At 37.0% G+C, this 26688-nt stretch overlaps 1 protein-coding gene across 2 annotated transcripts in view; it reads left to right on the top strand.

Moving 5' to 3' along the window:
- The first annotated feature begins 2069 nt into the window (after positions 1 to 2069).
- The window catches only part of LOC120630423 (feline leukemia virus subgroup C receptor-related protein 2), a 56688-nt gene continuing 32069 nt past the window's right edge, over positions 2070 to 26688 (top strand). Inside the window, exon 1 of one of the 2 annotated variants that reach the window (XM_039899654.1) lies at positions 2070 to 2435. In XM_039899654.1, coding sequence (XP_039755588.1) covers positions 2070 to 2435 — 366 coding nt within the window. Of the gene's footprint in view, positions 2436 to 23736; positions 24184 to 26688 lie in introns of those variants that run through there. The other variant, XM_039899662.1, reaches the window with a different exon arrangement.

The following is a 26688-nucleotide window of genomic DNA, read 5'->3' as shown; positions in this document are numbered from 1 at the left end:
GGGACGATGGGACGATGGGACGATGGGACGATGGAGTTGTATGGGGGATCGACGTAAACAAGAAGACAGTAACATATACCTACACACGTTAATGTTAAATCGAAACAGTCTATATACTATAATTATTATTTAAGTGTTCATAACTACATTTAGAGGAATATATTATCAAACATATTTACAAAAAAAGAATTTGAAAATTCTCTTTTGATTACTTTTTAAATAACTTTAATTAATTTACTAATACGTTACTTGAAACTATTATCGAGTTAGTGATACTTTCAATAGGCTTACCTCCTACTTAAATTTATTTACGCATCCTAGTACTTGCCCACTTTTTAACAGTATTGCATAATAGTATAAGGTTTAATTACTCAATATAAAAGTACCATGCTGTAAAAAACGACTGGAGGGTAAAAATCATGAAGTTTCATTTGAAATGCTAATATAAAAGATATTTTCAATCACTCAGTAGGAATGCGAACCTTCAGCGATATTTTAAACAGACTTTCCACTCCAAAAAATTTATGCGAGTATCATTTCCAAGTTGCTAACGGTACATGAAATTTATACCGTGTTCAGTGAATTTGTGATCGAACTTGATAATTTATCTTTCGCAGACTTCGCTTTAGAACAGTTTTTGTACAACAGTGCTCTTATATATTTCCGTTTTAAAATTCACTTTGCACTTAGTGGAAACTGTGATTATTCGTCTATTTTCTTGTGGTTATGTTAATAATTTGGCTTTTAGATCCACGCTTTTAAAGATACTGCTCAACTGATGATTTAAACTTAAATTTAGACTTTCAAGAAGTATGTTATAATTTTCGCGTTAATTTACTAACTTCGATGTTAATTACATTAATCCCACTTCTGACGTTGGAAAAACACTAGCGTATTGTAGTTCCAATTCCCCAAACAGTTGAACAATGCTGAGAGATCGTGGCTTGTGCATACCTACATAAAATGTTATTCTCATCATCACTGAGCCACCAACACCTTCTGGGCACAGTTTGAAAGGTCAATAACAGTTTGGACAGTAACACGAAACGTATGTTTGTAGTTTTGAATAATGATACCTATGATCGAATTACTGTTTTCCCCCGCATGTAAATTATTTTTATATGACGTAAAAACTCGACTATGTCTTTCTCCAAGATGCAAGCTGTCTCTGCGCCAAATTTCAACCAAATTGAGTTTACGTTCTAATATGCTATTTTAATATTATCGTGATTATAATGTGGAATCCAATAATCCTATAATATAGGGTATTCCAAATTCCAAGTTTTAGGGCTTAACAGAATCTGAGAACTCGTGATTAGTCGTTAAGTACCGTTATGTTAAGTGAGTAAGGTATATTTTCGTTCTAAAATAGTAATAGAGACAATTATGTAATTTCTCAATGTTTTACCTTGAAGCATTCAAAATTTAATTTGACGTTATTTTCTTATCGAGTCTATACCAACGTAACACGACCCACTTTTGGAAGAACTTAGTCAGTCGAGTCGCTCGCTAATTATATACGTAATCATTCCACGTGCTCTAGCAGGAAACGTGTCAGATTTTTCCGTACCAAATTTTTTATAGTACAGTTTATAGATGTGTGTCGTTTCGTTCTAAATGTTACTACAAGAAAGAGACAGATCATTCTGCTACACTTCATTCATAAATTTCCAATACTATAAAGGTTTATTCTGTGTGACCGTGAACCCTACAGTGACTTGATCGAGACGTGTTGATTTATCAAAAGTGCCTTGTACGAAGCATCTGTTCAAATTAGAAATTAATATCTACACTTATATCTTATCGTCTGTGAACCTGTGTCTGTGTATGAATAAGGATAATCTCCAACAAGTACAATAAAAGACTGATAAAGCAACTGTATATATACATAACGCTATAGCAATCTAATAAAGTATTAGAAATATCGTATTGGGGACCAATAGAGATATTTAAAAGATTATAAAAGATAGCCGACAAGTGGCTTATTGTAACAAGGAGTCTCCTGTGATACGGTTGCATGTGATAATAGTACTATTGAGTATTGAGACGAATTTAAAGTTGTTATTAGCATGTTATCGAAGACAGATAGCGTTGCGAACGGTATACTGAATCCAGCTGAGCCGATTAATACTAAGCTATTACTCTCGGATGAAGAAGTGTATAAGAACGATGTGTCTGGAAGTGTTATGGACGGACCGATTATGGATACTAACATTGAAGGCTACACGGTGTATAAAGAACGATGGCTAATGTTGACGTTCTTTGTGGTGTACTCAGCGTCGAACTCGCTGCAGTGGACGCAGTATACCATCATATCGGACATTATAACGAAGTATTACGGTGTGTCGAGCAACGCTGTGTCGTGGACATCCATGATATACATGGTGACGTACGTGCCGCTGATATTTCCTGCAAGCTGGCTGCTGGATAAAACGGTGAGTTATAAGTAACTTTTAAAATTCTTTAGTGCCTCAATACCTAAGTCTGCAAAAAATGCATTTTGATAGAGATTCCATTTATCAAACATGGTTTCTAACTAAAAGTCTTATACGAAGGTTCAAAGTCACTTAGCAGAAAATGTTAAGAGATGCTCAGAGTCCTCCTCCATCCATCGTCAACCTTACTGCATAATATATCTTATCTCTAACGATTTTGCGCCATCTTGACCTGTCCGCGGCATGGTGCTGAGCAATGTGGACAGGTGTGCCGAGTATAATTCGGATTTGGTCTGCCCAACGAATAGGTCTACTCCTCTTGGTCCTTTTTCTACCATTTTGCTCGTTGCCAACAGTTTCTTCAGGTGTCTGGGTTTCTGCGGGCAATATTTATGAAATGTTGTCGATAAGAAATCGAATGTCGGTAAGAATGTGGTCGATAGACTGGTTGAAATGTTTAGTTGCTTTAGGATGGCTCAGAGTATCTAGTAATAAAATCAAAAATAACTTGTTTTGATAAAGCTGGGTTTATGTAACTCTCCAGCTTGTTAACTCTATGTGCAAAATAAATTTAACCACATCGATCTTCGATTCGTTGCTCCATTGCTATGTGACAGTAGGAAAAACCAACAACTACTATTTCATATAGTACTAGCTGTCCCGGCGAACTCCGTACCGCGGATATTTTTTTTTATGAATGTTATAAAACTTATTATCCTATGCCGATCTAAGAGGAATCAAAAAATCAAATATCATTAAAATTGGTCCTACCGTTCTTGAGTTATAAATGGTGTAACTAACACAACTTTCTTTTATATATATATATATATATATATATATATATATATATATATATATATAACAGCATAGACTGTAAATATCTCTTTTACCATCAGTTAAATTTTTTCAATTTTCTACTGAATGTTTACTTAGTAATTTTTATGTTTTACTTGAAAATGCAAAGACGGATTTTTATTTTTTATTTGAACAGTCACATGCCTCAATTTGTCTGGGATCCCACTATTAGATGTCGACCTAATGATATTGGTATACCATTTCGAACAAAAATGATCCCAATGCGGTTAATAATAATAAAGATGATTAATTAGTTCTGAGTAAACGTAACGTATTAAATCAATGTAACTAACGTTAAAAATATATATATATTTATTACAAAATATGACATACACTACCAGGTATTTGACACATACACGCATATATATTCTCTTTTTTTTTAATTTTTTGGATTATACTTTGTATGAAAAACAACAGGCAAATTATAAGAGAAGCCTTGGCGAAGTCTGCTAAAGTTGAAAGAATCATAGTCTTTGTCAATGAATTCTTAATAACGTTTAATTTTATAATTTAAATAAATTATTGTCGTATTTCGACCATTGGGCGACCACTGGGCGTTAATATTAATATATATAATGATGATGGTTATGAAAAAAATAATATATAAACGAATTATTGAGCAGCTCTTACTTTTTTTAGTCGGCTGTAAATGTAGTAGGTAGGTTTCGACTTATCTGTCGAATGCGCTGCAAATGTTCTCCACGTGCGCTGCACTCGTGGGCACGCCTGCTGCCACTTCAGCCAGTACAATATATGCTGAAAACATATTTTCACTATGACTAAATCATAGTGAAAATATGTTTTCCGCATTTATTTATTTTTCTTTTTCATTTCTTCAAACCTCAGTGAGCACCACTCGGCACCTTTGACGACCTCCCTGGCGCAGCGGTGAGCACTTTGAATTGAAGTAGGAGGTCCCGGTCTAAGTATAACTCTAAGATGGTAGCGGGCTAACCTGTTAGGGAGTATGGTAGTCATACCCCTGATAGGTTTCTACGCGATATCGCACCGGTATACTAAATCGTTTAGCGGCACGTAGTTGTCGTTAGGGTGGTAACTAGCAACGGCCAAAGCCAGACAAGACCAGAGAAAATACAGAAATTATAAAATACAAAAATATTCCAAAATTGCCCCTGCCGGGAATCAAACCCGGGACCTCCAACTTAAAACCACGGCTATTTCAGCTGCGTTAGGGAGGTCGTCAAAATACTAATCAAATCGGCTACTCTAGGCGCATGGCCCTATACAGCGTGTAACCGAATAACGAAATACTGTTGAAGGGCGTACAAGTATATTCCATAAGGAATCAACCTGTAAGAATATTAAATCAAAAGAAGCATATTTATTTTTCCATACAAACTAATTCAATATATTCTGAGTGTTTATTTATGACAACCCTATCGAAGATAAAAGACCGACGCGAGCATAGTACCTACGCTACGCGACGCTTACCTCATAAAGTGACAGGAGTCACATGATTTTAATTTTGCATGTGATTTTAGGGCTGTATCTGATTTCTTCAGTAAAAATGGCAGTGGTTTACTCAGGAATTATTAGCGTTTCGGCTTCACAGCAAGTCTTTGAGACAGTAAATAATGTACCTAAAGCCTCTAAAGTATTTTTTCGGTTTTCAATTACAAGTTGTATCGAGGTTTCATGTATGGTGGGGAACATAGCATTTTCCAAGGTGTCCCCAAATATTTCCAAAATAATCCCAATAAAGATCCAATCCCTATCCCTTGTCTACTTCCCTATCCCTATCCCTATCCCTACTAATATTATAAATGTTAATGTAAGTTTGTTTGTTACGCTTTCACGCAAAAACTACTTAACCGATCCTCATGAAACTTTGTAAACATATTTTTAAGTGTTAGAAGTAATTAAGGGTACTTTTTATCCCGACATTAAGTTCGGTTCCTTTGGGAGGGGGGATAAAAGTGTTTGACGATTTTACACCATAACTCCGACAAATTATAACCGATTTAAATAATCATGTTTGTACCATAGAGGTTTTAATATGTGTTTCATTTTGCCCAAACTGTGTAGATCTGATGAATGTGGTTGAAGGACAGAACTCCTCAGCGAGCAGCAGCAAACCCCTCATTTAAGGCTTAGCGATACTGAAAACTTAAAGTTTTTTTAGAACTACAACTAAATTTAATGCCACGTCATAAAACAAAATCAAACGCAGACGAAGTCGCTGGCAACAGCTAGTGTAAAATAATCTTTAGACTTTAGGCACAACAGGTGTTTGTTTCTAGGCGTGAGATAAGGGATGTTCGGACGATCGGATGATCCAGGTAATCAGCTGATGATATCTCTTGGCATCTTATCGAACAACATTTACTGTATGTATCGATACAAATTACAACGTGATTGTCTGGTCAGAGAGACAGGCTTAGATTACGCTTGGTTTCTACACGGATTAACTTCTATTCAATTCAATTCAATTCGTTTATTTGCTGATTGGTTTTACATTGTTGGTAGATAAAATATAAGGACAAACAATCCGCCTTAGATGGCATGCAAAAAATATGTATATTCTTACACTAATTCCTACTAACTATAATAATAAGTACTATCTTAAATCAGTCATTATTATTATAGACAGTATAATATTCTAATTAATATTAATTGTAGAGCTTTTTGTGACAAAGCTCGTCCAGGGTAGAATTACCACCATTATGTCTGCCATTGAGCTGCATTGTTGTTAAGTCGGCTGATTGGCGCAGTGGGCAGCGACCCTGCTTTCTGAGTCCAAGGCCGTGATATCGATTCCCACAACTGGACAATGTTTGTGTGATGAACATGAATGTTTTTCAGTGGCTGGGTGTTTATCTATATATTATAAGTATTCATGTATAATATTCATAAAATAATCATCAGTCATCTTAGTACCCATAGCAAAAGCTACGCTGACTATGGGGCTAGATGGCGATGTTTATATTGTCGTAATTTATTTATGGTCGTATTTACTATTTAAAAAAACATGTATTTGACACATACACGTGTATATTATCTTTTTTTAATAATTTTTTGGATTAATTTTGTATAAAAAAGGCAAATTATAAAGGAATATAATTTATATTATAAGGGAAGCCTTGGCGAAGTCTGCGAAAGTTGAAAGAATCATAGTCTTTGTCAATAAAACCTTAATAATGTTTAAATTAATAATTTTAATTAATTATAGTGTTATTTCGACCATTGGGCGACCACTCGGCTTTAATATTAATAAATATAATGATGATGCGTATGTAAAAAGGCCCACTGACTGCTAAGAACGTTCTCGTTTCATAATGAAAAAAAAAAATAAGGAACAAAATTGCGCCGTTCGCATTTCAATTTTCTTTTCGAAATAAGATTGCGTTCAGCAAACAACTATTGGCTCGATTTAAGATAGGTTTCGTTCATAGAGCACAGAAAAAAGGGAGGCGACCAATGATAATCTATTATAAGAGTGCTGATATAACGGTTTTCCTTTTCCTAATCTTCTCTGTAGATAAGGATAGCACATATCACATCATTAAGGTACGAATCTATGCTACTCTCCGTCCTTTAAACCAACTTCATAGAAAATTATTTAAAACATTAGTAAGGAAAAGCTACGGCGTAAATAGCGGATACCAGCAACTTAGTCTACGTTGAATTTCTGGCATCCTGTAAGATTAAGAAAGTTTCCCGCAAAAGCACAAATTCTAAGTTTCATAACTATAACTTCGAAACGTCAGACTTGCATGACCATGCAAACTTTCTTCTACTGTATAACCCCCTTAAGGGGTGGGAAAAAAACCATTTTAGTACACCTCTAGGGTGTTCTAAGCGTATCTATGTCCTGCCGTGTGGGCTATATAAAGGTTGTCAGGACGAAACCTTATCTAGTTATAGATAATGTTATTTTCAACTTTACAAATTCATGAACTCACTCGTGTGCAAACAGCAGTCAACTGGTTTCAATGTAAGCCCACTGGGCATATGTTGTTGACACTGATCAGCAACTAGCGGTCGGTCCTCTATGAGCTATCCTTTACTCTGAGGTTTTAAAAGCACGATATTATACGTTTCTATTCCTACTACTAAAGTACATACAGAAACTCAGTTAAATTGGAAGAGATGAAAACGGGAAATGTATTTCCACTGATTTCCAGTAAAAGGTTTACCGAATCGAATTCGATGTAAGTAATAATAAACTATATTTTCCTGAAGATTCACAAAATAAAATCTATTTTGGTCACCTCGGAAGCTAGTTGGTCCCCTAAATGTCAATTTTAATTTATTAAGCACAATAAATAATGTTACATTTATACATAACGTTTCTTTAGGTATTTGCTGCCAGACACGACTGCCCTATAAGTGATATACTGTGCCACTGTGTGAGAGAAGCAATCAGGCGAGTGTAGTATTGTTTATTTTTTATTACTTAAAGTAATCAATATTAAGGAAAAATTGTTAATAATATACTAACAATATAGGGATGGAAACGTGTGAAATAAATGATTATTATTATTATTAATCTAATACAATATTTAAAATGAATCTAATTACATATATAATTTGACGGCTCGCTGGCGCAGTGGGCAGCGACCCTGCTTTCTGAGTTACAGGCCGTGGGTTCGATTCCCACAACTGGAAAATGTTTGTGTGATGAATATAAATGTATTTCAGTGTCTGGGTATTTGTATATATATAATAAGTATTTTTGTATATTATTCCTAAAAATATTCATCAGTCATCTTAGTACCCATAACACAAGCTACGCTTACTGTGGGGCTAGGTGACGATGTGTGTATTGTCGTAGTATATTTATTTACCTATAATTTATTGACTTATTTGTAAATTATATTACAAATATAACGTATGTATCTACAGTACATACGTTATATAGTGTGAGCGCAACCATTTTTTTTAGTTATATAATATTATGAATTTCAAAACATAAGTACCTAAGACGATTTTATTGGGGCATGCTCAAAATAAAACCAATCATTTACGGAATGAAAGCATTGCTCTAAAAGGTATTTTTTTAAATATTATATTGAATTCATTTTTCATTTTCAGTGTCCTAATAAAATCTGTCAAATAGTTAATTATATTTATAGACATTGCGTTTGTATGTACTTTGCTTGTGGAGTGCTGGCTCTAGGGTTCCTTTACCAAAATGCTAAAAACGGTGTATGCTCTACAATCCTTTTCTAGTATAAGATATTTATATCCTTATCTAATTAGATTGTAAATTACCTTTTGGACCCGATTTTTTTTTACAACGTTTGAATCAAAATTTAATTTAGCGATATTCAAAATTGTGGTAGGCGGTGATAGCCTAATGGTTAGGACTTCGGCTTCACTTTCTGGAGGCCGAGTTCGAGTCCCAATATATGATTTTTTAATTTTTGCTTGAATCGAAATGGATATAAAATATAAATCCATTTGATTCCGAACCATTTTAATGGTATTTTCAATTATATAAAGCCAAGGAAATTGAGAATGTTTTGAATTTTGATACATATTAAAAGTGCCTAATTTTTTTAACTGCAACTGATATGCATTGGTTATTTAATATTTACACAGCGCTCGCGTACTTCATATTCCAAAATATTACTTGCTATTCGAAGTTGATCATGTCGCCAATCTTTTCCAGGACGTAATATTTATAAAGCAAAGGATACTTCTGTGCTTAAAAATGTCAACCCTTGTGAGTACCGTTATAAATTTTCTTGTGAATAAAATTGCACGAAGGTACAAAATAGCCAAAACATAATGAAAAGGCGGCCAACAAAAGCCAAGCAGACCGTTTAATACTATACAAAGTATACGATAAATAATTAATCTCGGAGGAGTACCGATGACCTTTCTGCCGGCCCTTTAGCCTTGGTGCCTTTGTGTGGAACAATGTTTGATATGTTGGTATGTGTTGACATACGATCATACAGGACTCATTTTTATACAATCACTAGCTGTCGCCCGCGACTTCGTCTGCGTTTGATTTTTTGATGTAGCATTAAATTTAGTTGTGGATCTTATAAAATTTAAAGTATTCAGTATCGCTAAGCCTTAAATGAGAGGTTTGCTGATGTCCGTTGAGGAGTTATGTCCTGTATCTCCAACCACAGTTTGAGCAAAATTAAACACATATTATAAACTCTATAGTTTTAATTATTATTTATACGGTCATAATTTGTCGGAGTTATTGTGTATAAACATCAATTACTCATCCCCTCTCCCATAGGAACCGAGCTTAATGTCGGGATACAAAGTATCCTATATTACTTCTAACACTTCCAAGAATATGTGTACAAAGTTTCATGAGAATCGGTCAAGTAGTTTTTGCGTGAAAGCGTAACAAACAAACTTACATTGATATTTATAATATTAGTATAATTAACACAACACATCACTCTAGCGATAAGACCGCCTTTGCATGTCTCAATGTCTCTTATTTCTACTGGGTTTTTGTTTCATCCATCATCATATCAACCCATTACCGGCCCACTACAGGGCACGGTCACAATGAGCAGGGTTTAAGGCCGTAGTACACCACGGTGTCCCAGTGCGGATTGGTGGGCTCCACACGCTTTTGAGAACATTGAGAACTCTCAGGCATGCAGGTTTCCTCACGATGTTTTCCTTCACCGCTGAAGCAAGTGATATTTTTTTTTGCTTAAAACGCACATAACTTATAAAGTTAGAGGTACGTGCTGGGATTCAAACTCGGCTCCCCGAAAGTAAAGTTGAATTCCTGCTCACTTGGCTATTACCGCTTCACGTGTATCGTTACTTTGTTTTTTAAAGTTTGTGTGTGTGTGCAATAAAGTATTCAAACCAAAAACACAATACATATTCATTCCATAAGTAGCAGTAGAACTTTGTTTGTTATAGCTCGAACGGGGTGAGCTGAGCTCATTAGGCTTAACGTAAACTTTGAGCGTCCTCTGTGTAACAACTACCATCTACTGCGATCACCAAGCCCAAGATCTTAAAGCCGGATAAAGCCTCCCACCAGACAAATACAATCTTTAATCAGCCCCTAAGAACTAGCTGCTAGGTAAACGTTCGTGTCAAAATTATGTCCTGTGATCTGAATTATTCCGAAGTTATGTGATTTAGAGGGTGACAGGCGACAGCTGTCAGCTTCCTCCACTTTAGGTTGGATTAGGATTTATTGCCGACGAACCGTCAGCTGGAAATTAGAGGTGCGATCTGCAAGAGAAACGCTGATATAGCTGCTACAGTAATATTCTAACCTTTATTATAATAGAACCTTGCTTTTATTCACGACTTTGATCGCTTAGATAAAGCCTAGGTTCTCTCTGCCTAAAACCCGACTAATTTATAATAACCATCGACACTAAATAATATATAAAAGTATCTTTATTCTGTAACTAATCAAGCACTTTTTTTTGATGCCCATATTGACGAAGTTTTGAAAAGAAAAGCAATTCGCTTTTTGCCTATCTTGGATTTCAAATTGAACACAGTATACAGTATTCTACTAGTAAAGCCCTTTTGATACTCATATTGAATGAGATGTAAAAAATTATGTAATCCGCAATTTTGTGGCGGCCATCATCTGGGACCGAGTTGGGTTAACTACTACATTCTCCGTTGAAACAAAAAAAAACAAAATTAAAATCGGTTCATCTGTTCATTAGCTACGATGCTACAGACACACACACACATATACGCACACACACACACACACACACATATACGCACACACACACACAGATGTCGATAATGGGAGAACTTAATGTGAGGTTCTTTTTTTAATTAAACGTATCCGTTTTTTAAAAAATGCCTGTTCAAACATTTTAGCAGTCTAACAGTGCTGCGCCATATTTCTATTTTTGCTAGGCGTAAGCCCGATTCAGTGTCTCGAACAGTCCGAAGCTGTCCGGGAGGTAGCGTTACATTTTAACCAGTGTTGCTGAATACTAGATTGCTTGCCATCTTTTTCTCAAGATCTCGAATGACTTGTTAGGGAACCAAGCGTCAGCTGACGCTCTCGCAGTGAGTTTAGGATTGGGAGGTTGCGAAAGAGATAAAAAAAAGTTAAGTAAAAATATGTTTTCAAATACTCTTTTCATAAATAGTTTATGTCATACTGAGCTGAAACAAAAATTACTGCTGTATCGTGGAGGGGGGATTATTTGTCATCGGCTCGCACGAACACGTGCGCCAGGTGAAGTTAAAATAAACAAAGTACAAAAACAGCAAGTTAGGAGTATGTAGCGATGGAAAGACAGTCGCTCCTCGTTAAGTACACTTTTTTTTACAAATCCCGTGGAAACTGTTTGTTTACCTGGGGTAAAAAGAAGACTAATGGTACTCTCCGATCTTTCAACTAAATCAAATTGATTGGTTGCGCAGTTACGGCGTTAAAGGAGGACAGCGAACAAATAAACAAACACACTTTCGCTTTTATAATATTAGACCATCCATTTCTTAGACTTTCTTAGTTCCGTTGAAGGTTCCATGGATATTATATGAGTTATAAAGGCATACATTGGGCGTAATTAAAATTAATTACAAGACCTAAGTGGAGAATGTTTAATATGTAACGAGCACGCCATTAGTCACAATGCCTCCTTTCACCCTTCCCACGGGTTTAATTGTTTTTAAATACCATGGGAGGGCTGAAACCCGGTGGTTACCGGCCTCATCTAAGTGGCGCCGCACACGGGCCACTAGCAACACAAGACAAGTAGGACATAGGACAAGTTTACCTATATTCTTAAAAGGCTTAGGGAAGCAGCAGCTACCATTGCCTATCATGCTTATGTGTTTAATCTACACTAAGGTACGGATTAATTCTGTGGGAAAATTCGGTCTATGTAATCAGAGTGTTTAGAGCGCAGAAAAGATGTATGAGGGCATTACGAGGTGCTGAATACCTTGATAGTTGTAGGCCACTATTTAAGAAAAAAAAGATATTATCTATGCCAGCTCTATATATATATATATATGAAATGTTTTAATTTATTAAAAAAAATATTAAATTGTTTCCCAAAAAAGTCTATAACCGCAGCGGAAGACCGATACATAGAATAGAAGTGCCAATGCAAAAACTGTGTGTATACAAAAGAAATGTCTATTGCATGGCTATAAACTGTAACTAAATGGATTAATCTTAAATAAAAATAAATTGCCTAATTAAATAGATTTGTATACTTAAAAAATTTTGCACGCCTTTATGGCAAAACATGTTTGGATCAATTTTATTTTGTACCTATTTACCATATATTATGTAACCCATGTTTAATGCAAATAAATGAAATTATTATTATTATTATTATTAGCCAAAAGCACAAAACACCACCGCCCCTGGCGTATTTTCTGTAGTTGGTATTTATACATTTTATATGGATTCCGTGGCCGGGACACTAAGCGCTAGATCCAACCCGACAGTCCAATGAACCCCGTTAACGCTCACACAAGGAAATCGCATGTAAACCGGCTAATCCAGGTACAAAAATTGACGTCTAGTAGTAGTAGAGCTTTTTGGGACAGATTACTCACCCGGGGAAGTATTATCGCCATTCTTATTTCCGCCGCTTATCAACATTGCGGTCTGGAGGGCGTGGTTGCCAGTGTTATTACGGTTTAAGATCTTTATTTCCCAAGATTTACAAAAATTCGCTAAAAAGAACATGTTCGTATAAACGGGTAGTTACACAAATATTACCGAGCAAAACCATAAGACAAAGATAAACGTTTACTGGAAAGGACTTATAGTGACAACGATTTAACAGTAAACGTAGATTTAATAGGCACATGTGATCTAACACCTTCGTTTTAGATTAATTGACATGGAGCGGATGTTCGTTGCATGCCTTGCGAAGGGTTTTTCTGTTTATAGGCAATCAGCGATGGTGTGCAGTGGATGGACTATTTATTATTATTATAAAAAAACGGGCTAAAGTGAAGTTTGTACGCCTAAAACTTCAATTATCAATTTTCCCTCTATTTTACGCAAAAATTTACCAGTTTTCGCAAGCCCTAATTGGATATCAACCACACAAAGAGACCATATTAGAGAGTTCGGTAATTAATGTGTCACAAGTTCAAGTTGAATGTGCTTCCATGACGCAATGAAACTAAAGTGAAGAGTGGCAGTTCATAAATTACGAGGTCGTTAGGCGAACAGCCATTGAAGGAAAATATGGAAGCTTAGCTTTATTAATTTTGGCTTTATTGAAAGCACTCTTCGATACGGCACAACTTGGAGGTAGGTTAACAGACGGGTGAACATAAAGGTAAGTTTAAAATTTGTGTAAAATCAAAACAAATATCTCCTACTTTCTAGAGTTGGCTTTGTTTTGGAGATTATTTATTGTTGTACTTCTAATGTACGTTTCGCACCTGTTTTTACTTACTCTTATTGAAGGTAGTTAAAAAATAATTTCAAACTGACTAACGAACTATAACGGACACATCGAACTTAAAACACTACTGAATTCTATTGTCGTCCTCGTCCACGATATAATCGTATTGATTATATCGTGCGTTGTCTGTGGCCACGCGGGTGGCAACATTGGACTAGTGGCGCACGGGCGGTACGACTGCTGTAGAAATGGCGGCGAGGCGATACATTTTTCCCGCCAGTTTACCCCACGCAAAATTGTGATACAATATCGTTACGCGGAACGACAAAAGCAAGAGAAGTGCATCTATAGTGACTCGAGATTATCAGTGTTCTCAATATCGTATTGAAGCTTATTTAACAGTTTGGATTTCAGTATGACTACTTTACCGGCTATTTCTGTACTGTTCTATTTATTGTTATGTTAAAATAATAGTAACTAAATTAGTTATTAATTGCATTTTATAAATATGTGTTAGCATAACTTCTGCTGGAAGAACATTGTTGTACTAATTGATTTAAATTAATAAATGGTGTAAGTATGTTGCAGATTGCCTTTTTATAGTTTCTAATAGAATAGAACATTTTTGAGCGCATCAACTAACGAATTAAAGAATCAAGCAAATCGGTTGAGATAAGGCCGTGATGTCAGTGTGCATCAATAAAAATTCTAAAATGATAAAATTTCAAGTGTGCCGAGTGTGTAGGGTGCCGTGTGGTGACGGAAGATCAGAATAAAGCTGTCACCACCCCACCTCTTTCCGCGGGTGTTGTAATTACGAGGCGACTTAGGGAATGTATCAGAAACTGTGGCGACTAAAGGAAGGCGAATATTAGCGTCCTCTATGCTACTTCTACCTCCTACTGCGATCACCAACCCGTCTGCCCAGCGTGGTGATTACGGGCATACAAAAACATTTAATTTTGAAGTTATCGCGAGTTTTAAAAAAGTATGGCCTAAATTGTTTTGTAATTGAAAAGTTATTTTTAAAAACTACACCCGATTTTGTACAAGAATACACTCATTAAAAATACTCTTTGAACTAGGCCTATTTTAAATGATTTTTAAGTCATACTTCTTTTAGCGCGTTAGGGAAAAATTATGACAGTAAATTTTTACGATGCGCGCGCATACTGTCACAAAAAACCGACACCCTGTAGTTAGCAACAGTTTTCTTTTTCCAAAAAAAGGTTTACACTTTCAATTGTCAAAGTCTGTGGAAGCATTTCGGTGATTTAATTGATTCAATTCTACAAAAATCTCAAATTTTAATGTTCAGTAAAACTTGTTTTAGGTATTTGAATCAATTAATTCACCGGAATGAGCCCGCAGACTTTGACAATTGAAAGTGTACACTGTCCAACCTTTTTTTGCAAAACTAAAATGTCGACTACAGCTTACTTCAGGGTGTCGGTTTATCGTGACGGTGTGCGCGCGCATTGTGTAAAGTGAGCTGGCGGTCGATCTATTCCCCTCTCACTTGGTTTGGCAACTACCTTCATCCTGTTAAAATCGTGTAACCGTGTGCGCGCGCATTTCGTTACATCATATAATTTAACTCTTATGATTTCTTCCTAACGCCGCTAAAGAAGTATAACTTGAATAAATTTGTATCTAATTTCTTAATTTAGAGATTACGATTCGTTATTAGTGATCACACATCTCTCCAATAAACTGTGCCCACAGGATGCTATAAAAACAAAAATAAACGCGGACGAAATCGAGTGCAACAGCTAGCTAGTATTTTATTTCGACTAAGCGTCCAACCTAGCTCTCGTAACCCGCTATAAATAACGGTAGAGTAAATTACAGGCGTTATTAAAATTAGCCCATTAACTAAATATGTCTTTGTATAGGATGTAAAAATTATGGAGCCTAGTGGGTAAGGCTTCGGGTTTCCTCTCTTGGAGACCGTGCCCGAGCTCCGGCACGCACCATAGACATTTCGAAGTTATGCGCGTTTTTAATTTAAGCAAGTTAAATAGCAATTGCTTTAAACGGTGTAGGAGAATATCGTAAGGAAAGCTGCATGCCTGAGAGTTCACCATAATGTTCTTACCATTCTGAGAGGAGCTCCGTGTAGTGGGCCCGTAATGGTTGGTTGATAATGATAGGATATGTTCACACATATGCCCAAGTTTTGAGGCCAATAAATTAACTTAATCAAGGAGTAAAAACTAATTGACTGTATTCCACTACAAGCCCTTGTCTAACGCAATCCAAGATGGGGACGCGTATTCCAGGCTATATTAAACGCATACTTCTAATAGGTTTCTTCTTCAACGTGACATCGAACCGGAACGCCTAAGACACTCGGTGGAAAGTCTTTGTCGGAACAGTGGTAACTAGCAACTACCGAAGCTTTCCACCTGACCAGAAATTCCAGAAATAATTCCCCGTTCGAACCCGGGAACTCCGATTTATAAGACCACAACATCATGGGGGACAAAATGTCTTAAAAGATAAATCCTTTTAACAATTTCATGGCATTACGTCCCAAACCAATCAGTGTCCATAAAATGATATCTTTCTCCGTTTATAAAGCGTATTTTATCCAATCACGAAGCTATACACCGAATTCGATTTACGTCCGTATTTTTGGAGATTAGGGAATTCAAAAAGGCAAAATATTCATTGGATGAGGCACTGTGAGCTTTTGCAGAGTGGCTAATCTTGTTACTCGAGTCTCGGCTGTGAACTCGGGTGGTTTTAGAGGTTCACAAGTTAAAAATTAAAACACGACTAACTAAGTAGGTAGATACTTTCTTCTCCTTTGAAATAGTATATATCTACATATTGGATAGAAGCAGGCGTTACATTGAGTTGCACGCCCAGAACTATAACATAAATGCGGGTAAAATGATATAATAATAATAATAATATGCAATAATAAATGAGATAAAAGAAAAACCAAATAAAGGAAATCCAATAAATAATCCTTATATTTATGTCATGAAATAATTTTGGTATTAATCACTCACTGTTTCTCCCTGCTCCAATGTAATGAGAGAACAATGACAAACGTCCCGAATATTAGGAGCGATGTTGTTCCGGAACGGACGCATTGTTCCGGAATTGTTTAGGAAATATTCCGGAAATTATGTACGGATATATTCACTGTCAGTAGGTACTGAAGTGTTTCCAATCGTTTTATACAAAGATTTCATTTTGTGTGAGAGAAGTGTTGATTGATTTATTCATTATTTATTTATTTATTATTATTATTAATAAGAACGACCAGAATCTCATTACACTCATTAAAAAAACACAGACAACGATAACAATAAATTTAAATCTTAAAAAGAAATACAAATTAAATGAATGATTGATGAATTATTAACGCCGACTTCGCACAAACCTCCCGACACTTGCAATCTTTATCCACTCATCAGAAAACACATCACGATCAGGGCCCCAAGTCTGCTATTACAATTGTGTGTCAGTGATCGATCAGTGACTTCATAATTGTCAATTTTGGCATATTTGGTAGTCTGCTAACACAATGGTGTCATTATGGTGTCATTATGATTTTCCGATGGAAAACCACTGACACTTCAATGAACATTTGCTAGTCTGCTGCACAATGACAATTCAATGATCGCACGAATTGGTAGTCTGCTAATATTTTGACAGTTCTATTGATCATTGTGAGACCATTGAGACGCAATTCTGCAGTCATTGCCTTTTAGCAATATTATTGTTGATTACAATTAAATTGTGAAGTGTGAGATCATAATATTCAGATTAAGGTGGAATATTTTTAAGTTGGCTAAGACTATTGATGTTCTTCAATACCATTTGATTAAGCGTAGCAGGCGCCGTCGAGCCCGCAGCTTGCTAAGAAACAATGTAGACTACTTTAGGATATTCCCGATGCGGAATTTATAAAAAAAGAAGTTGCTTGGGAAGCAGACTGTAATGAGTCAAGTGTGGGCGCTCGCTCCACTTAGGCATTCCCAAACCACGGTAAGAAAACAACTTTAATTTTCGTTGCTTTTTAATTAAGTATAGTACCTATATCTCAGAATAAGTTATGATGGCATGGCTGTAATGCTGGTATTTCTGTTGCAGTTACTGGTAGCACTAGCATTTTATGCATCTGGCTCTAAAAAACGATTAACGATTGGGCAGAGAGCCCCCCACAATGTTTCTCAGATCACTGCCTCAAGAGCTGTGGGACAAATAACGGAGGTGCTTAACACCAAATTTAATAAAAAGTGTTAAATGTCCAGAGTGATAAGGATGCTGAAGTGGAGTGATGGATGAAGGAAGAAATTATATTTTACCAGTTATATGCTGAGTACTTTACCAAGAAGAATGCTTTTTCAGCTTCTATGAAAAAAATTACTTCAGATATCATAGATGGGACACATGTGGCAATAATAAGGCCAAATGTTCATGAAAGGCAATATTATAACACTAAGGTATTCCATTCCCTAACTGTTATAATAGTAACTTTAATATTGAACTCATATTTTAATATTATGTGATATATCTAGCCAATAATCTTCAATTTATTTAACAATCTGTGACGCAGATTTAAATATATTGTGCCTGCAACCCAGGCTCTGCTCTTAACTCCAATGTGTGGCAGAGTCACCCACTCAGCCAACACTTAACTCCATTAAATGATAATGGGGCATGAGGTTTTTTTTAGGTATTACTTATTTTAGGTTTTTTTAATTCATTCCAATATAGATTTTTAATCGTCAAGGTTAATGTTGGTTGGATTTTCAGGTGAGTTTTTCCTCTGTGGAAAACTATGATGACCACAACTTAAATACTATAGAGGGGAGATATACCACACTACTCTATGCATGAAACTTGTGACTGTATGCAATACAGTAGAGCGCTGTAAAAGTATATTGGAAGAATGTTTCAGGTAAAGTAAATAAAATGCTTTAGATAGCATGTTAGGGTCTCCTAGATTGAAAACTGTAGTAAATCATGTACATAGTTTGATGGTCAAGTGTTTTATTTCCAAATATCTTTTTCTGGTAATTGTTTAGAGCAAGTATGCATTATAATGCATACTTGCTCTAAACAATTGCACTGCTGGCAAGATTGCAAATGCATGTTGTGTTTGGCACAATATAAAAGCCACAACACAATTAAAGCAATTCTTCTGCAAGAGGCATTTAACTTTTGTGTGTTATTAAAATTATTTTTATAAATCTATGAGGAGACAAATAATACAAGTTAATAAAGATAAGACACTGAACAATGATTTTTATTTACAGTAATTTAGTTTACAAATGAATACATGTAAAAAATGAAGACTCTTCAGCTGGCTTCCAATAAAAGCAGGAGGATATAATTTCATTTTGAAATCCAAACCTTTATTGTTACCCTTTTTATATTCATTCCAAGAATTATTTATTTTATCTGATGAAGTTCCTTATAGATAGAGGACAGAATTCTTCAACTGATAACAGCAAATCACTTTGTTCACGATTAGAGCTGAGTTGGAAAGCTCTATCACATAAGGACTTGGTTCACAGAGACTTCAACGAGTAAACCAGGGTCTGCTTGAAGGTTGGGCACTGCAGCAGGCTCTTGTCAAAAGACTGTGGACAAAGGCATATATTATGAGTATATGTGTTCCAAGGGTTAAACATAGTGTTTTGTCCTATTAATCTATTGTTTTTAATTATTCTACAACAATTTTTTACTCTGTTACAGGGATGCTGGTCACAATTTGTGCAATACCTTAAGTGGGTCCACAAGTTAATAAAAGATAAAAATTTTAAAAGAAAATAGAATGGAATGAAAACCTCCTAGCTTTAGTTTTAAGTTAAAAAATGTAGTTAGCACCACCATGATAAGTACAAGTTCATTAGCACCTGTGATAAGCGTACATGAATAAAGAATTTAAGAATTTTATTAAATTTTTGATTACTCCCCATATTTGTGTTTTTTTTAATTAAATTACCAGAGATACTGTTGGAAACACACCAATTTGATACCTACTTAGACTTCATATCATGCTTAAACAGTACAAGATTGCATTACTTACTTTCGCTCTTCAGTGGGAATTTATTTATAAAATTTGAGCGTAGGTACGCAACCCAATGTCGCTTCGCCTGGCAACGTCCGTTATTGGTACAGCTGCAGTGTCCAGGCTGATCTGTCTAACTCTCCAAAAGCAGCGACGAAGTTTGCTCGATGAGGAGCATTTTGTTTGTTTTGATTATAATTTATATATTTTCACTAGCACAAAATAACGTCAATGAAATTTAATGTCAATTCGACAGTTACAGATTAAAAATAATTATTTTTGACAAAATTTGGCACACAAAATATTTGTTTTTTGGGTTCCTTCGATTGTTTTACCAAATGTGATACAAAGTTCGTCTTTAGAACACAAATCAATAACATTTAAAAATATTTCTAATCAAAAATTCGCTTAATTGGACATTATTAATTAATGGTAGTTTTTTTAATTTTACTTCTCAAACACAGTTTGACCAAATGGCAACACTGATTCTCTTTCTACCACAATGCAATTATCATCCAATTACAATCCAATTGTAAGACCATTGTGAATTTAGTAGACTAGCGACTTTGGGCACAATGATAATTGGATTGCAATGGAATGGTGTCATAATGACAAATCTTGTAAAATAGCAGACTTGGGGCCCAGTTGTATCATCCAGAATTGATCGCAGGCAGTGTGCGAAGTATTGGCGAGCAAGCACGCGATTCTAAGCGCGCGGCAGGTATCACAAACAGTTTGCGCCTCCTGAAGCGTTTGCTCATATCATTCTCAGGCGCGGATATCCGCAGGAGCGGTCATCGTCATCACGTCGGGTGTGCGTCATCACGTAGGGGCCACCACTGTACGGGAGCTATGGTGATACGCTCGACCGTAACAATAGGAAGATCTTGCTCCGAGCGGGTGATCGTGCTCGGGGACCGAGGTCCGAACTTTCTTTTTTGCTTTTTCGGAAGGACACTTGCCGATAACCACCTAAGGGGTTGCTACGGCGTCACCGGGGGAGTGGGGCGAGCGCGAAAGCTCGCCATGAGAAGAGCCCCAGGGCTCGACGACATCGGGGGGAGTATGGGAGACGTCGACCCGAGGGTGCCTCCTGCGAGGACTCGGACCTCGGCTCGGTTCGACGTTAATCTGACTGTTGGTGGACTTTTGGACTAATCATTGTTTAGTCCGAACGCCCCCGTGACCGTGGTAAGGATCCACGTCCGGATGACGTCAGAAATCGGGGCCCTCGTCTTCGCCGGCGAAGACGCTGTGAATGTTGCGTGTGTGTGTGTTGTTGGGACACGTTGTCGGTAGTTATTTTGTCGTCAGGGTCGTCAAGGACATGCTTCGGACGTCGCCGCTTTGGTTCGACGTCGGGGACGGGGGTATAAGTGGACGCCTCGACCACTAGGGGGTTGGGGTGTCGGACTGCATTTTCAAAGTAGGTCTTTGATAATGTTTTCATGTACTGGGCTATGGTGGGAAGATCGAGGTCTCGGTGGAGATCTACGTTGCGCATGTACCACGGACTGTCCGTGGTCATACGCATAAATTTGTTCTGCAGGACTTGAAAGCTCCTGTAGGAGCTGTGAGGGCGATGGGCGAATACGACGCTGGCGTATGTCATAATGGGACGTATGCACGTTTTATACAAGGTTACCTTGTGACGGAGGGATAATTTGCTTTTGCGGCAAATCATCGGATAGAGACGACCCATCACATACGCAGCCTTGTTGCGGGCCTTGCGAATGTGTGCGGTGAAGCTCATTCTATGATCGAACGTTACTCCCAGGTATTTGGCCTTGTCTTGCCAGGGTATGGGACGCCCGTAGAGGGTGACCTCTGCGGGGTTTACCGTGAAGCGGCCTCTCGGTTTGCCCGTGAAGAGCACCGCTGCGCTCTTCTCGGGGTTAACCTCGATCCTCCAGAGGCGGAACCACTTGCCCAGCAGGTGGAGCGCCTTTTGGAGTCGACTTGCAATGTTGCTCTTTTTGGGATCGGTCGCAAAGAGAGCGGTATCGTCGGCGAATTGGGCCAGTTTGACCGTCGCCGGTAGGTCGCGGGGAATGTCGCTCGTGAAGAGCGCGTATAGAAGTGGGGAGAGCGCGGAGCCCTGAGGGACTCCCGCTCGTATCCGAACTTTCATTTTTGGAAGTTGTATATATAGGCATTCTTAGTGAACACTTCGCTAGCGCGATGTAGGATTTTAGTAGCGCCATCTAGTTATGTAATGTGGAGACCGCCACAGTAAGCATCGATGGGACAGTGGGCGTACCCAGCTTCTGGTCTAGGGGCAGCAAGTTAGAGTATTTTTTTGGAGGTCAGATTGTCCGCGGCTATTTTGTAAGAAATTTTTAGAGGGACTCCAAAATTTAGAAAATTCATCTGTATGGTGTAATTTATAATTTCTTCAATCTTTATACACCACACCAAATAGATCTTTATAACCTCTACACACGTTTCGCCATGACTCTGAAGCATGCTCAAGAGATGTTGACTTTACAATGAATAATTGTTAAGTAATATAGTTAAGTAGGAGATGTTGACTGGTTCCGGTAATTACAGGGCAACCACGCCCAGCAACTATAAAAGCATTACAACAATGCTGCTTAGCGGCAGTAATATACATGGCGTCATAGTACTTCCCCGGACGAGCACTCCATGATCATGATGATAACGAAGTGGCTAAAAATACTCAACCGTCAACCAACCGCGCGCGTGAGGTACTGGGAATGTGAAGAACTTGCTTCGCTAGGCTGCTGTGTTCCCATCGTTTCCCTCATGTTGCTAAGATGCACAATTTATAAGTGGCAGGAAACACGCACGGCGGAAGCCGTCCCTACCCACTCTCTTGCGGTTCACATTAAAAGAATTATAAGGCGTTGTACACATTTAGACATTTGTTTTACTAACATCGGATACGTAACAGTATTGGCAAAAATATGAAAATGTAATTTTTTCAAATAATAGACAAATAAAAGAAGGCATTGTTATGGTGCTCAGAGTATTAATAGATTCGTAGATAAACCGTTGCGACGTCCTTTCGTGTAACAGCTTTGAGGTTTTGGGTTCGTTTAATATGTGTAGCAAGTGCCGTGTTTCGTTGCATGAGATAATAATGATAGCAAAAAGATTATTTATTGAATAGATCGCTATTTTTCGCGAAAAGCAGGAGATGGTGTATGGTGTTATTTATAATTTCTTTAATCTTTATACTACATACAAAACAGATATTCGGCAATGCACGTTTCGCTTCGACACCGGAGCATCCTCAGGAGATGTTGACTTTATATTGAATAATTGTTAGCTAAAAAAATCGCCAAATGTGTAGCTTTTATACCTTTCTTACCCACCCCCCACCTTATCTTAAGCACCAAGCAAAAACGAAACCAATAATTTCAGAGTCTAGTCTAGTCATGGCAATGGTGTGTGTGATGCCTTTTAAACGGTTAGTTTAATCATGATAGAAGTCAGCTATTTTCTTGTGTCATATTTTCTCGTCGGGACCCTGTTGATTGAGTCCTTCTTGTAATTGGTTGACCTTTAGCTTACTTTCAGACTCAGTGTCCTGTTAAGCAAAAAGTCATTAAGTTATTTCTTAAGTCGACCTTAATCCTTTCTTATTGTGGGAAGATACCCTGTAGTGACATGATGATTGATTAAAATTTTCTAACAGAACTATTCCAAACATTCTATTGAATAGAACGTACTAGATAAGTATGGATTAATGATAACTTTGGCTAGATTACAATTTTATTTAGGCAACTAAAAATTGCAAGAAAAGTGCCCAATTAGCATTTCGGCAAGTCGGGTTTTAGTTTGCAACTTTCTGAAATCTAATCCGATCATGCCACGCTCATGAGTAAATATGTAGTTTTATGAAGGGTGTAAAGGGAGACCTCACACCGTTGGCCGTCGAACGAGGAAAATGGTTCAAATGGAAAACAGTCGACAGCGGGCGGCCGCGCGTCTCGCTCGCATTTACCTCAACATCACAGCTCTGAAAAAAAAGTTGAGCTCGCGGGAAAACTGACAATAGCATTTCATTATTCCTAGCTTTACCACAGATAATAAACAATATAAATAATTAAAGATATTTATTAGTGAAAAAATCGATATTTTTATGTAGACTTTAGTCGAAATTTACGTGCCATATAGGTTTAGAGTAGCCAAAATATATTCTTCCTAGCGACAATAATAATATTGAGATATATACGAGTATTTACATAATAAGAGGATGACGGATTCGAAAAATTTGGAAGCTGTGTGCGGTAGCGTGATGGATGGGGTCGCTGAAAAGGGAGGGGTGGAGTCCCCTACCAAGAAATGCCCGGTGGAATACAAAGTATTTCCAATTAGATGGCTGGTTTTGTTCATATTCGTGCTGTACTCGGCCTCTAACTCGATGCAATGGATACAGTACACCATAATTCAGGACGCGATCGTCAAGTACTACGGGGTCAGCAGCATCACCGTGTACTGGACGTCCATGATCTACATGATCGCGTACATTCCGCTGATCTTCCCCGGCAGCTACCTGTTGGATAAAACTGTAAGTTTGACTGCAACCACCGTTCCCGAAGCCATCGCTCTTTAAGGTTGGCGCAATATAATATTATCTTATAACTTCTTATTACCGGTTAGAAAGCTAGGTACCTACAGAAGTCCGGGAAGTTTACAACGGGTTCCACGGGCACGAAAGGGACATGCCGTAATGGTTTTTAGGTATACGAGTCACAAAAATATACACTCCTTCCTGCCCAAAAGGACAGCTAGCCATAAAGCTATTCCACCAAGACAAAAAAAAAGGTATCTTATGATCGTAAATAAGCCTTTCACTACGCTGTTAGGGTATAGAAATTGTAAACATTTAACTGGATAAATATATACATACGAGTACATACTAGCCGTTGTCCGTCGTACTTTGTCCAGGTTTTTTACAAATCCCGATGAAATCGTTTGTTTTCCTTTGATAAAAATTAGCCTATGTTACTCTCCGTTCCTTTAACTAACTCTCTTCCAAAAATCAAGTTGATTGATTGCTTGGTAAGGGCGTAAAGAAAGACACACTTTCGCATTTGACTAACTTCTAAAGATCGATTTATTAGGTCCTGTCCTGTGTATGTTTGAATTCTCATCACACCACCGTCACTCACTGCCTGCTTAGCTTCTTTATTTATAGGACAGGGATATAGAGCTGGCCTCATCGCTTACTACGCTGTTCCAATGCAGCAGGTTATTCGCGATTTAAGTGATATTGTTTAATAAAATCCAATAAGGAAAAAATGTCTATAAATGTCTCTGTTTGTTTGTTGCCTATGTTTTGTCCATCTTATTGAAACTGGCAAACAGCGGAGATGGACATATTATTAATTTTTTTTCCCGTAAAAGTACCAGGATAACATGTACCCAAGGGATTGAATTAAAGCTTTAAGTACAGCCTATGTACAGTTTCACATTTCACGTTTCAACGTGTAACGGAATAACTAAATAAATTTAAGGATAGGTACATAAGTATATTTCATAAGGAATAACCCTGTACAAAATCATATTAAAATAAATATAAGGAAGCATATTTATCTTCCATACAAACGAATTCAAAACATGAAAACTGACACGCGCATAGTACCTGCACTACGCGACGCGTAGCTTATCGAGTGACAGGAGTCGCATGATATTAATTTTGCATGTTATGTTAGGGCTGAGTCTGATTTAAAGCTATGGCAGTGGTTTAATCAAAACGACTAGATTACATTATGTACTGTCTCTAAGGCTTCACAGATAAGTCTTAGAGACAGTACTTAATGTATCTCTAAAGTTTTCAATTACACGTTATACAGAGAAGGTACATCTTACCTAGGGAAAATTATAGATTTTCACAAAACTAACAAAACGATATTCGCATCAAAACCTTGAATGAACTCATCTAGCTAAGAGGTAACAATTGTTAAAATATAGATAATGTCACGAAAGCAGGAAAAAAAATACATTTTCCTCGATGGTTGTCGTAAAACAATATAACGTGACGGTTTTTAATAAACGGTTTTCTGCAGATCCTTGCTGGCAGTTGTGATCACATCGCATCAGATGTCTTGATCTTTCCCTGCAACGATTTATTACTATGTCGTAATATTTTCGTATAAAACTCTGGTGGAAAATGTAACCGGGCCAGACAAAAACGCCAGATCTGCGAATTTTCATAATTCTTGTGGCTATACATTTTCCATGCATAAAATAATAATTGAAAAACTTTAAAAATTATATTGGATAGAAGCAGGCGTTACTTTGCGGAAATCCATGATATATTATCAAAACTAAGCCTAATTTGCTATACTCCGCGAAAAGCAGGAGAATCTGTGTGGTGTAATTTATAATTTCTTGTTGACTTTACAATGAACTTAACAATTATTCAATGTAAAGTCAACATCTCCTGATGATGCTCCGGTTTCGGAGCGAAACGTGTGTATAGGGTATATTACCGAAGATCTGTTTGGTGTGGAGTATAAGGATTGAAGAAATTATAAATTACACCACACAGATTCTCCTGCTTTTCGCATAGTATAGCAAATTAAGCTTAGTTTTGATAATATTTAAAAACTATGTTAACTAGGCGATGTGTTTGTGTGTGTAGGTAGGCATAGTCATCATTATCAACCCCTTCAAAGGCTCACTGCAGAGCACAGGTCTCCTCTCCAAAGGAGACTGGTTTAGGCCGTAATTCCTCACACCTTAGGCATTCAAATGCAAAAAAGATTTTTCAGATCCGACATGTAGTAGATACCGGAGATAAGGATTGAAACAAAAAAGTTATAACTAGTTTTTGCCAGCGTTCTTCGTCTCCGTTTATATCGGTTATTAAATATATTGTGAGAACGTTTTGTTTTTCTGGGATAAAAAGAAACCAGCCGTGTTCAACTAACTCTATTCCAAAAATCAAGTCGATTGGTGGAAGACACGACGTTAATAAAGGACAAACAAACCCCCAAGACACGGGATATCCTAATTTGGGGTTCAAGGGTAATTAAAAAAAAAAAATTGTACTTTCATCAAAAAAAAA

This window comes from Pararge aegeria, chromosome 2 (genome assembly GCF_905163445.1).
Source record: "Pararge aegeria chromosome 2, ilParAegt1.1, whole genome shotgun sequence".
Lineage (NCBI taxonomy): Eukaryota > Metazoa > Arthropoda > Insecta > Lepidoptera > Nymphalidae > Pararge > Pararge aegeria.
This window is presented reverse-complemented; position numbering and strand designations above follow the sequence as displayed.